Source organism: Apodemus sylvaticus, chromosome 9 (assembly GCF_947179515.1).
Source record: "Apodemus sylvaticus chromosome 9, mApoSyl1.1, whole genome shotgun sequence".
Taxonomy (NCBI): domain Eukaryota; kingdom Metazoa; phylum Chordata; class Mammalia; order Rodentia; family Muridae; genus Apodemus; species Apodemus sylvaticus.
The window spans coordinates 38,508,882-38,520,982 of record NC_067480.1 but is presented as its reverse complement, the minus strand read 5'-3'; the positions used below and the strand labels follow the sequence as shown (position 1 = coordinate 38,520,982).

The 12,101-nt window shown below is 47.2% G+C and overlaps 2 protein-coding genes across 3 annotated transcripts in view; one reads left to right on the top strand and one right to left on the bottom strand.

Annotated features, from left to right (window-relative positions):
* Positions 1–217: 217 nt before the first annotated feature.
* Positions 218–8,292, bottom strand: Rnf25 (ring finger protein 25). Of its 2 annotated transcripts, none has more exons than XM_052193696.1 (10): positions 8,231–8,292; positions 5,773–5,847; positions 5,416–5,515; positions 5,259–5,326; positions 5,084–5,153; positions 2,351–2,422; positions 2,122–2,259; positions 1,715–1,807; positions 1,038–1,172; positions 218–841 (listed from the first exon to the last, which is right to left on the bottom strand). In XM_052193696.1, exons 1-10 carry the CDS (start codon positions 8,269–8,271, stop codon positions 263–265), a joined length of 1,371 nt encoding a protein of 456 aa, XP_052049656.1. In that variant the 5' UTR covers positions 8,272–8,292; the 3' UTR covers positions 218–262. The 2 variants fall into 2 exon arrangements, with proteins under 2 accessions (XP_052049656.1, XP_052049657.1); XM_052193697.1 differs by having other exon boundaries at positions 1,715–1,804; positions 8,231–8,286.
* Positions 8,293–8,360: 68 nt separating this feature from the next.
* The window catches only part of Stk36 (serine/threonine kinase 36), a 29,352-nt gene continuing 25,611 nt past the window's right edge, over positions 8,361–12,101 (top strand). The window contains exons 1-4 of the mRNA XM_052193321.1: positions 8,361–8,519; positions 8,936–9,108; positions 10,018–10,158; positions 10,269–10,346. Of these exons, the coding sequence (XP_052049281.1) occupies positions 9,025–9,108; positions 10,018–10,158; positions 10,269–10,346 (303 nt within the window). The 5' untranslated portion in view covers positions 8,361–8,519; positions 8,936–9,024. The remainder of the gene's footprint in view (positions 8,520–8,935; positions 9,109–10,017; positions 10,159–10,268; positions 10,347–12,101) is intronic.

The following is a 12,101-nucleotide window of genomic DNA, read 5'->3' as shown; positions in this document are numbered from 1 at the left end:
GTGTGCAAATGTGAGTATGGACAGAGTGATAACGCTATGGTACTTTCTAAGCATTCTGCACAAATGTCAACCTCCTCAGAACTGACCGTGCTGGCAGGGAAAACCCTTTTTACCCTAGTGCCTTTGGTGAACAGACTTAAGAGAAAGGTGGCAGCCCTTTACCATAAAGAGTCATACAACATAAGCTAGATGCTGTTGAGCAAAGGTCATATTTCTTTATTGCCTCCCTCCCACCCCAATTCCCTGTCCCCCAACAGTACTGCTAGGAACCTTCCTCAGATTCCAAGCCCAGGGGCTCCCTGCGAGTACCAGACCGGTATGCTCCCTGGCCCCGAGGTAGGTGGGGATAGGAAGAACCCGGTGTACGGTTTTTGGAGCGTTCCCAGCGAGCACAGTCCCGAGTCCTGCGAGCTGAGGGGCCCTGCCAGCTACCAGGCCCCTTCTCCTGAGGATGGCCTGTGAGCCCTTTGTTACGGGGTTCTGCCTTTAAGTCCACAGTCTCCTTGAGAGGCTTCTCAGGAGGTGGCAGTTCGTGGATTTCACTGGTACCCTTTGGGGCGCAGCATTCCCCTCCTTTTGGGTGCCTCCGATCATACTGTCTCCAGGAGCCACGACCAGGTCGTGGAGGATCTAGCACAGATTTCTGGGCCTCACCCGGCCTCTGTTGATTTGGCCCAGCCCCCGAAGTCTTCTCATACACATACTGGGTAGCCATGGGTAAAGGAGTTGGCAGAGTTGATTGGGCAGCTAGGGAAGTAGATTGCTCTACAGAAAGGGCATTGGGTGGCTGGGGTCCTCTGGAGACATCTACAACTGACTCAGGTTCAAGAGCAGCAGGAGGCTGGAGAGAGGAGAGGCAGAGGTGATGCATCACGGGGTCCCCCCCCACTATCACGGGGTTCCCCCCATCCACTATCAGCCACCACTGTCAACCTACAACCTCGATAGTAGACGGAAGCACACCTAGGGCCACGGCATCCGTAAGAATGCTGGAGGCATTGAAGCCCGAAGGGGAACCCTTCCGTCCCTTTCCTCACCTGCTGAAGGCTAATGAAATATCGGTTCCGTTCAGCCTCAAGGTCGATGATGCCACCCTTTTCCTGCTGCCTCTGATACAGCCGTTTGAGCTCTTCCTGTTGGCGCAAGCTCTCTGCACTGGGTTGGTATAGTTCCTTGGAGGAAAGGAAGCAGAATGGCAGGAGAAAAAGAAACAAAATGAGAAAGCAGACAGATGACTTGGATAGTCATCTAACTCTTCTAGGATAGTCGTAGCGAACTGTACAAGGTTCCTAGTTTTTTGTTTTGTTTTAGACAAGAGTTTCATATAGCCCAGAATGGGCTCAAACTCACCACATGGCCAAGTATGACCTGAAATTGCTTATCCTTCCTGAGTGCCATGATTATGTGAGTGTACCACCATACCAGGGTTTTTAATGCAGTGCTAGGGATCAAACCTAGGGCTTTATGTGTGTTAGGCAAGTGCACCACCAAATGAGCCACATCCCCAATATTGAGTTCTTGGTTTTGTTCTTCAGAGTTGGGCTTCTGACGCCTTAGGCTCAGGGTGGGGGTGGGGGGAGTGGGGGGGTGGGCTGTGGCTTTGCAGAATAGTCTTAAGCAAGTCAAACCAAACTCCAGAGAATTCAGCAGAGACAAGATGGCATTTCTCTCTCCTTAGAGAATGCCTGACCTAGAGCAAAAGGAAGTCCCTTACCATGGGTTGTTGGGGTTCAGGGGCTGCTTTCAGCGAGGCGAGATCATACACAAGGGGCTCCCTGCACACAGGACACTGCACACCGACTGCCTTCTAGAACAAGAGGAGAAATCACATCCTGATCCCTGTTGGCCAGCCCAGTCTTTAGAGGGTTGGGATCAGAGGGCACAAGTGTTAGCTGCTCAGCAGTGAGGTGGGACAGAGGGAAGGGCTGCCTCAGGAGATGGTGGAAAGGCTGCAGCGCCACATGCCACGTCAGCATACAAGGATGCCTTTCTGGACAGGGATAAGAATTAATCTCAAAGGTATCTACAACTAAAAAGATGAAAGGCCGCCGGAGTGGAGGGATGGAGACGGAGATGAAAGTCACGGGGACCAGGCGCGACAGAGGGTCTGGCGATGTCTACCTGCTTGGCGACAGCATGCTGTCGCTCCTGCTCCTGCTCCTGGGTGTCCAGCTCTTGTTCCATGTGCTGGATGTACCTGGCGAGGCAATGGCAGTGAAAGTAGTGGTAACACGGTGTTTTGGTAAAGGCCTCCTTTTCCTGTAGGAAGACAGACACACGGCCCGCATTAGTGTCCACTCACTAGCCCTTCCTGTCTGCTCAACCGCATCCCAGATCCCCAAAAACCCACCTGGAAGCCGTACAGGCAGATGACACACTGACCATGGGGAATGTTGTTATCTGTGAGAATCTCCTTCCCTTTCTGAAAGGAGAGAAGATGTTGCTGTGACAGGAGGCAGGAGACCGGGGACACATGCCACTTCTTCCAGGACTAGCTGGCTGGATGTGATGGATATCACCGAGCCTAATTTTTTTTACCTATTGTTTATACATTCCTATCCTGGTAATGTTTGCCTTGCAAGGATCCCTCTCCGCACCTCCTCACTTGGCCTTCCTGGTTTCAAAATCTAAGTCAATTACTTCTCTTGATAAGTCACATTTAATATACTTAGAGATAAAATTATTACCATGGAGAGAAAAAATACCCAAAACTCATTGTCACTGACACATGGCATGGTAGCTTCAGCCCCAACATCTGGGAAGCTGAGGGAAGAGGACTGCTTTGAGTTTGAGGCCAGCTTGGGCTACACAGTGAGACGGTCTTAAAAGTACAAAACAAAACTAAACAAACACACCTCATTTTCATTTTTGAGATGCCTCTTTTGGTTTTGTTTGAACCAGGAGTCATGCTTTGTTGCCTTGGCCCAAGTTCTTGGACTCAAGAGATCCTTTTCCTTCAGATTTGCACACACCACTGAGCTGGGCCTCAGAGGCCTTTCTTAACTTTCTTCAAGTAAAATTCCCCCATGGGGCAATGCATTTGTTCAAACAGACAACCCAAATGGTCAGCAATCAAAAGCATCAAGTTGCTCTATGAAGCATGCACTTGCATAGCTAACACTGGAATTTCAGAAGCTGCACTGGGCTCTGACCTAGGGAGGCTACAGTGCCCTATACGCCCGATCTCTAACTCCACTGCCTGTCCTCACTGTTCTCTGAATATTTTCCCTAATGAACCCTAAGTAGGAAACAGGGTGACCTTGCTTGTGTGTTTTTAACCTCAAACAAGAAAACTTAGCTACGTATTTTGTTACTCTGCCTTTGTGTCACGTGAGTTGTTAACAAAAAAGAATATACAAGGGCTGGAGAGATGGCTCAGCTGTTAAGAGCACTGACTGCTCTGTCAAAGATCCTGAGTTCAAATCCCAGCAACCACATGGTGGCTCACAACCATCTGTAATGGGATCTGACGCCCTCTTCTGGTGTCTGAAGACAGCTACAGTGTAGTCACATATAATAAATAAATCTTTGAAAAAATATATATACAATTTTCTTTCTCTTTTCTAAAGATAGAGTCTGATATAGCCCAAGCAATCCTTGAACTTGCTGTGTAGCTAAAGGTGCTTTGAACTTATGGATTCTCTTGCTTCCACCTCCCAAGTGCTAGGAGCACAAGTGTGCACCACTATGGCTTGGCTTGTAATACCAACTACCTGGGAGACAGGGACAGGATGTCACAAATTTGAGGCCTGCTTGACCACTTTGTGACTCATTCTCAGAATTAAAAAGTTTTAAAAAACGTTACAGATATAACTCAGTAGTAGAGCACTTGCCTAATATTTGTAAGTCTTAGGCTTGAACCACAGTATAGAAAAAAAAAGAAAATGCTGAAATTGAAGCAGAGAAAACGCAGGGTCCAGGGGGACATACATCCTTAATCCCAGCAGGTGGGAGGCAGAGGCAGATGACTCTTTCAGGCCAGCAGGACTACATGGTAAAACCCTGTCTCGAATCATCTGAGAACCAAAACTGAGAAAATACCTCCATAAAAATGGCCTGTAGGCAAGCCATTGCCTATGGCAAATGTTTAGCAAAATGGAAGGCATTTTCTTAATTAATGACTGAGGGAGAAGGGCTCAGCCCACTGTGGGTGGGCCATCCCTTGGGTTGGTGGTCCTGGGAGCTTTAAGAAAACAGGTTGTGCAAATCAGAAGGATCAAGCCAGTAAGTAGCAGCCTTCATGGCTTCCTCCTGCCTCCGGGTTCCTGCTTTAAGGTACTGCTCTCACTCCCCTCAGTCATGCACTGTTCTTGGAAGGATGACATAAATACTTTCTAAGTAATTTAGGAATTTAAATAATTCCTTTTGGTCAGTGGTGGTGCACGCCTGTAATCCCAGCACTCTGGGAGGTAGAAGCAAGTGGATTTCTGAGTTTGAGGCCAGCTTGGTCTACAGAGTAAGTTCCAGGACAGCCAGGGCTGCACAGAGAAACCCTGTCTCGAAAAAACAAAACAAAACAAACAAACAAACAAAAAACACCAAATAAATCATTCCTTTTAAGATACTTTTGATAATGGTGGGTTTTTTTTTCTTTTTCTTTTTTTGGATTTGGTTTTTTCGAGACAGGGTTTCTCTGTATAGCCCTGGCTGTCCTGGAACTCACTCTGTAGACCAGGCTGGCCTCGAACTCAGAAATCCGCCTCTGCCTCCCAGAGTGCTGGGATTACAGGCGTGCGCCACCACCGGGCGATCATGGTGTTTTTATCACAGCAATAGAAACCCTGTCTAAAACCAAAACTAAACAAATAAACAACAAAAAGAGAAAGAAAAGAAAGAACAACTAAGTAAATAAATAGAATAAAACAAATGAACAACAAAAACCCCCACAACAAATTCAAAGAGGAGAAGGACTTTCTCAAGCTGCTGACAACCCCAGGGGGCGCTACTCAACTACATTTTTTTCTGAGACATGGGAATTACCTTTCTAAACTAATTTCGGTCTTATGCAAACAAAAACTAAATGCACTAGCTACAGATATAATGTTGTCTGAAAGGAAGGCCACTACCAGGCATCACACTTTACCTCAATGAGTTCATAGAGCATGGCGGTGCCTAGTCCTTCCTTGGCCACATGGCCCAGGGCCTGTGAGATCCTGGGGAAAAACCGAGCAGTCAATATTAAAGCAACCCCTGTTCCGTCCGCAGGCAGAGCTGAATTTTGAATTGTCCCTGCTCCAACTAGATCCACGACTACTTACTTGTGGATCTGCTCATCTGAAAGTCCTCGAGGGTTGCGGATGGAGATCTGTGGCACCTCATGGGGATACTAATGCAGAGAAGCAACCGATCTGTCATTCAAGTGATGCACTCAGAGACTCTCCCTTCCCTCCCTCTACTGCTGTGCACAAGCCTCACCTGTACTGGGATCCGAAGAACCAGAGTAAAGCACACAAACTGCGAATCTTGGACCTCTGCGGTGGCAGGGTGCAGAGTGATAAAGATCTCCCAAGGTGATCTGCAGGTGGATGAAGTGAAGACGCAGGATGTGACTGGGCAGGGGCTTGAAAGCTAGGGAGGAGGGTGTGAGACAGTAAAGCAGGCAGAGGAATGCACATTGGAATTGCTTCTCTGAGGGGGGCTGGGAGGGAGGATTAAAGGAATGGTAGACAAACCTCACCTCCGCAAGGGGAGGCTCATGGTATCCTAAGTCCAGATTCTGTGCAGAATTCTCTTACGACTGAGACCCCTGCCCGCCCCTGGCTGAATACCTACCTGCCGGTCCCTTTCATCACCTGTAGCTCATCCAGATAGATAGACTCTAATACTTCAACTTCAGAGGGAAGGACCCTGGAGAGTAAGGGGGAAACTGAGTCACCACTGCAGCTCTCCCTGCTGAAGCTGCCAAGGCTGATGAAGACTGACTCCTAAAAATACCTCCTAGAATACATTCTCTGGCCAAATTATTCTTTAAAATTGGGAAATGTTTCTTCAAGTTGTCAACTGGCCAGGTAGAAAGCATAGGGATTAAATTTTTAGAGATCACACTGCCAACTGGAGAAAATACATTCCCAAAGAGTTAAAACTAACCAAGCCAAACCTTAACCCAGGAGGAATGGGACCAATTGGAGCCAGAACCTGGCTCCCTGCTTAAATTTCTATAGCTTAAGTTATCCTTTAGTGGGTTTCCATCTGACCTACATATATGACATGCATTCATTATTAACAAGGTTATCCATACGACTCCTGCCTTCCTATACTACTGTTTAGCACAGATCCCTGTGTTCTGGGTACTGACAATAACTTTGTCAGCACCAGTCAGTTTAAGCATCCTCAAAGGACAGATCAGGTTCAACAGGTCTAGGCAATATAAAAGCTATATTGCATTAGAAGAGTCACAGGCCTTGTAGCTAACAGTAGTGCAGAAACTACTTACCAAGCTATGTGGTCAGGTTACTTATTTTTAGAAGCCTGAGTTACACTGTTTACCACCTAGTGAAATAGAGCATGCTCACTAGGGCTACTATGAGAGAGATAAATGATTTATTTATCTTTATATAAAGTGCACAAATGTCTGAGACATAGTATCTAGTCTAAGGGACCCCCCCCCCCTTAAAAGGAAACAGAGAAGGGCAGTCTGAGGACTCTGAGTAACACATAACCCCGGATGTCTAGTTAATCCTGATCATCATGTCTAAGACAGGATTCATGGTCCTGATATAAATCAGAGGGCTCACATTTGAACATAGAAAAAACATTTGTAAGGACATCAAAGAAGAGTGATTGCCCACAGTCCTATGCAGCTGATATGAAACCTGAATCTGCTTTCTTATACATTTCCTCTCCATTGAGAGAGCACACCCCAGTATCACTTCTATCAGTGATGCTTATTATTAGCATTCTTCTTAAGCCTTAGGCAGAATCCTTAAAATATAAAGCTTATTATTTTAATAATAATAACAACAACAATGCTTCTCTATCATGGCTCAGGTGTTCCTTCAGAATCTTAGAAGTCCCAACACTGAAAAGCACTAGGCTGGCTGGGCTTCCTAAACCAACATAACACCGAGGTGCAGCCTCAGTTAAGACTTCCTTCAGAGCCGGGCGGTGGTGGTGCACACCTGTAATCCTAGCACTCTGGGAGGCAGAGGCAGGCGGATTTCTGAGTTCAAGGCCAGCCTGGTCTACAGAGTGAGTTCCAGGACAGCCAGGGCTACACAGAGAAACCCTGTCTCAAAAAAAAAAAAAAAACAACCCCCCCCCCAAAACCCAAAAAACAAATTAAAAAAAAAAAGACTTCCTTCAGTACTTTGCCCACCTTAGGTTACCTGAGCCTTGGATTTAAGATACAGACTGGGAGTAAATAAGGTCATAGGTTACAGGTGGGGGTGGAGGTGGGGATGGGGATGGGGGTTCGCAGTAGGCTGTCCTAATACTAACAGTATAAGGCCTTAACTCAGACAGATGTCCTTTTTGTTACCTAGTTTCTTGAGGTCTTATACGTCAGCAATTAATGAAAAGCAGGCTTATGCATATTATTACAAATCCATGGCGATCCATCTTCCCAACTACTCTATGAGGTAATGCCACACCCACCTTTTTTTTTTTAATAGACACTGACTCGCAGGAGCTAGCTGGTTTGGTCAGCATCACATCAAGCTAATTAAATATGAAGTGAGCACATTTTTATCTTATGTCTAAAACCCAAAGTCCTTAAGGGCTTTTGGTTTCTTATTGAGAATACTTGAGAGAGTAGGAGGGCTTATGAGGAGAGTAAGGCTTTTCTGACAATAGTTATTAGTGCTGTCGGGGATATGGGAAGATTGAGAAATGCGTAGGCAGAAATGGACTGGTCCAAGGGGCAGGATTCTAGGGGCAGGAGGAGGGCGTCCGTTCTGAGAGGCGGGAGGTGTGATGAGCAGCCATCCTCCAGGGCCCAGAAAAATCACATCAGGGAGAAGTGGGGAGGGGTAGGCCCGCAGGAGGGGCAATGGGATCGATAAGGTGTGGGCCCAGCTGGCCAGGCCGCCGTAGACCCAGTGCCTTCTCAGATCAGCGTCCCTCCTCCCTCCGTTCCCGGTCCAGTAGCTCGCCTACGAAAGGATGTCAGGGTCTCTTCCATCCCTCGCCCCTTGATCCACCCTTAATGCCCGTGGTTCGGGCGGTGCGAAGCTGTTGCTAGTTCCCAGCACCAGATCCAGGCAGTCAGCCAAAACCTATGACCCAAAGTTACCAGTCCTCTTCCCCAGCAGCTGTCGACGCAGACGCCGCCATGTCTTCTCCGGCTCTTGGCCGGAACCGGAAACACCTTTTGGGAAGTTAGAGGCGGAAAACTAGGGCGGGGCGGGGTAAAAGAAAGCTGGTGCCGTTTCTAGGCAACTGAAGACTCTAGATCCTTTGTGGGGCCTGCTAGCCAAGCGACAGAAGTGCCCTAGAAAGTGCTAATGGGCGGTTCGCATCTGTCACACACCTCTGAGAGCTTTGTCCTTTAAATTTCTGACCAGTTCCAGGGAGTAAAACTGGTAAGAGTGTGGGAAACTAAGGACAGCAGCAACGAGGAATGGAGAAAAGTAACGCAGGCAGCCGGGAGGGACCCAGCTAGAGGCCCCGGGGGCCGCCAGCCCTCCGCTCGGGAGCTTGGAGCGTCTAGGCTGGGGGCAAGTTAGTGGACCTCGGCTCGGGACCAGAGTGGCGGTGCTGGGCAAGCTGAGGGGGTCAGGAACTTGGGAAAGTATGGAAGGAGCTTGTGAGCATCGCTGGTGGAGAGGGGAAAGGGGACATCGGTGTGCTCTGGGCACCTAGCCTGGGTGGGGAGGCGAGACACTCTAAGACCTAATCATCTTTCCATCCTGGTCATGTTTTTGAGGCCCTGGTTATTGTGAAAACCGGGGAAAAGCAAGGTAGACAACGTGTATCTTTCTCCCATGTTCTGAGCCAGGCCTCCCAGATGCGTGGAGCCATCCCTGGATCTTTAGCTCTTCGTCACCGTCTTCTTTCTACCTTCTGAGAGACCCTGAAACCCTTGCCATGGAAAAGTACCACGTTTTGGAGATGATTGGAGAAGGTTCTTTTGGGAGAGTGTATAAGGGCCGAAAAAAATACAGTGCTCAGGTAGTGACTAAGGATATCTTTTAAGTGGGATTTGGTGGCTCACTTGTCCAGTAAAACCTTGGGACAGAAGGGTTGCATACTCCCTAGGGTATATTGGCTCAGAAATTGGATTTCTTGGAGTCAGATCCCAGCCTTAGAACTAGGGACAAACTACCTAACAACCCCATGCTTTAGTTTCCCTGTACGATGGGGGAAGGTTGAAAGGGTCTGAGGATTAAATGTATTTCACACTTAATCACTTATAATCCCTGACACCTACTGAACGACAAAAATGATCACTGTCCTTTGTATTTACCTAAGAAAAGATAACCCCTGGAAATCTGATCTTCCATCTTTACATTTTCCTTCTCCTTTCCCCAAATCTTACCTTGAATCCTTTGCTTAGGTCAGAAAACCTCTCCCAGAGTCCCATCAAAGGCATCTATGTGCCAGTAACTGTTTCCCCCTGGTGAGGGGTTGGCAAAACCTGAGTAAATCCATAGTACCCTGGGGAAAGTTGAGGTGGGAGGCAAGGAGGTGTTCACATTTGTACTAAGAGTTGGTCAAGAACTGTAAAGTCTTGAATCATGGAGCTCTAAGATAAAAAAGTCTTGAAATACTGGTACACACACACACACATGCATACACATGGGGGGGGCACAAGTGAGTTTTATTGGGGTTACTTAAACAAGTATAAGTAAGGGTTTACTTACAGGAGCAGAAATGACTGACAGACAGCCGTAACGCCAAAGCCCACCCCCAGCCTGTGTGGTAGCTCATGCAAGCCGGATACCTCACACTTACAGCGCTGCTTCGAGGCAGCCTGACAGAATGGAGAATGTGTCTCAGGCAGCTCAGCTGCTACGAGAGTCTCGCTGCACTTCTTGATGGTGTGATTAGGCCTTGACTCTTCGCTTTACCAACTGACAGGTGGTGGCCTTGAAGTTCATCCCCAAACTGGGGCGCTCAGAGAAAGAGCTGAGGAATCTGCAGCGAGAGATTGAGATCATGCGGGGTCTGTGGCACCCCAACATTGTGCATATGCTTGACAGCTTTGAGACTGACAAAGAGGTACGTTTCGTTGGGTTGCCTTGCTCCAAGTCCAAGGACCCCAGGCATTTATTTCCCAATCACAGAGTGCAGGACTGTCCTGTCAGTACCATGCTGCCTTCTCCTCACAGGTGGTGGTGGTGACAGACTATGCTGAGGGAGAACTCTTTCAGATTCTGGAAGATGATGGGAAACTTCCTGAAGACCAGGTATGCTTCCTGGCTCAAATGTCCCCCACACTTTGGATCTCTGTCTTAGGGAAGAACTCAAGAGTCTATTTGTGTGTGTGTGTGTGTGTGTGTGTGTGTGTGTGTGTCTGTCTGTCTGTCTGTCTGTCTCTTTTTAGTGTATGTATGATGGCATGCTTGTGTATGTGCACACATGTGTAGGTGCATGTGCTCATATGTGTGCATGCATGTAGAGTCCAGAAATTAGGGTTGCTGTCTTCTTCAGTTGCTTTCAATTTCTTGAAAGTCAATCTCTTATTGAGCCTGAAGACTGTTGATGATTGGCTGGACTGGCTGGCCAGCAAGCTCTAGGGATCTGCTTATCTTTACCCCTCCCCAAAACATCAGGGCCGTAGATGTGAGATGCCAGGCCCAGCTTTTTTAACATAGATGCTGAGAACCCAAACTCAAGACCTCACACTTGTGCAGTGGGCATTTCACCAGTAGAGCCCAGTAAAGTCTTCTCAGCCCTGACAATCCTTTTTTTTTTTTTAAATTAATGTATGAGAACTCTGCTGCATGTATAGCCTCAGGCCAGAAGACGGCATCATCCTTATAGGTGGTTGTGAACCACCATGTAGTTACTGGGAATTGAACTCAGGACCTCTCGAAGAGCTGCCAGTGCTCTTAACGACTGAGCCATCTCTCCAGACCCTGACAATTCTTCTTAAACATGTTTTTTATTATATTTTATTTTGTGTGTGTGTGTGTGTGTGTGTGTGTGTGTGTGTGTGTGGTGTTTCTGGGGGAGGGGGAGGTATGTGCCTATACATGCAGACTAGAGCGTACACATAAGAGGACAACCTATGGGAGTCAGAGCCAGTTCTCTCCTTCTACCATGTGGGTGCCAGGGATTGAACTCAGATCGTTAGGCTGGATCCCTTTGGGCAAATTACTCTTATGTCTTTGTGTTTAGTTTCTTTTTCTTTTCTTTCTCCTTTTAAAAAAGATTTATTTTATATATATGAGTACACTGTCACTGTCTTCAGACGCACCAGAAGAGGGCATAAAAACCCATTACAGATAGTTGTGAGCCACCAAGTGGTTGCTGGGAATTGAACTCAGGACCTCTGGAAGAGCAGTCAGTGCTCTTTACTGCTGAGCCATCTCTCCAGCCCATGTTTAGTTTCCTCGTTGGTAAAATGAAGATAATAAAGATAATAATATCTACCTTGTAAGGCTATTTGAAGATTAATAGTTTAATTCATTAAAATGATAAATAGCTATTATTAATGTTGTAGCTATCAGTCATAGTTTTAAGGAAGAAAGGCCAGCTTTAGAGCAGTGAGAGACGCTTACCATTAGGTCAGGAGTCACCATTAGGACAAAGAGGCTGACAGGATTTGGTTGAGGTGTGTCCCCACAATCATTCTAGGGGTTTCTTTATACTCTTGACAAACAGGTGCCCTGCAACCCCAGGACTCTCATCACTGTGTGTAAGTACTCACCTTAAGCTGGGTCCGTGTGGCTCAGTTGGTAGAGTGTTTGGTTGGCATGCATTAAGCTCTGGATTGGATTCCCAGTACACATAAAACTGACCTTGGTAGCACATCTACATATCATCTCAGCTCTGGGGAGGTACAGGCTAGGGAAGTGCAAGGTCATCCTCAGTTACATAGCAAGTTCAAGGCCAGCCTGGGATCTACGAGACTCAACCAAACCCAACTAAACAAAAATAGTTATCTTCCTGGCTTGTTTGCCTTGTTGATTGTGTATCTTGAGAAAAGGAAGTTTCCT

Excerpts from the sequence above, each read along its gene's own strand:
- Rnf25 (XM_052193696.1), bottom strand. The coding sequence starts at position 8,271 with ATGGCGGCGTCTGCGTCGACAGCTGCTGGGGAAGAGGACTG. Across the intron at positions 5,154-5,258 it reads TCAGATGAGCAGATCCACAA|GATCTCACAGGCCCTGGGCC; the intron begins GTAAGTAGTCGT and ends GTTTTTCCCCAG. Across the intron at positions 2,260-2,350 it reads TCTGCCTGTACGGCTTCCAG|GAAAAGGAGGCCTTTACCAA; the intron begins GTGGGTTTTTGG and ends GTCTTCCTACAG.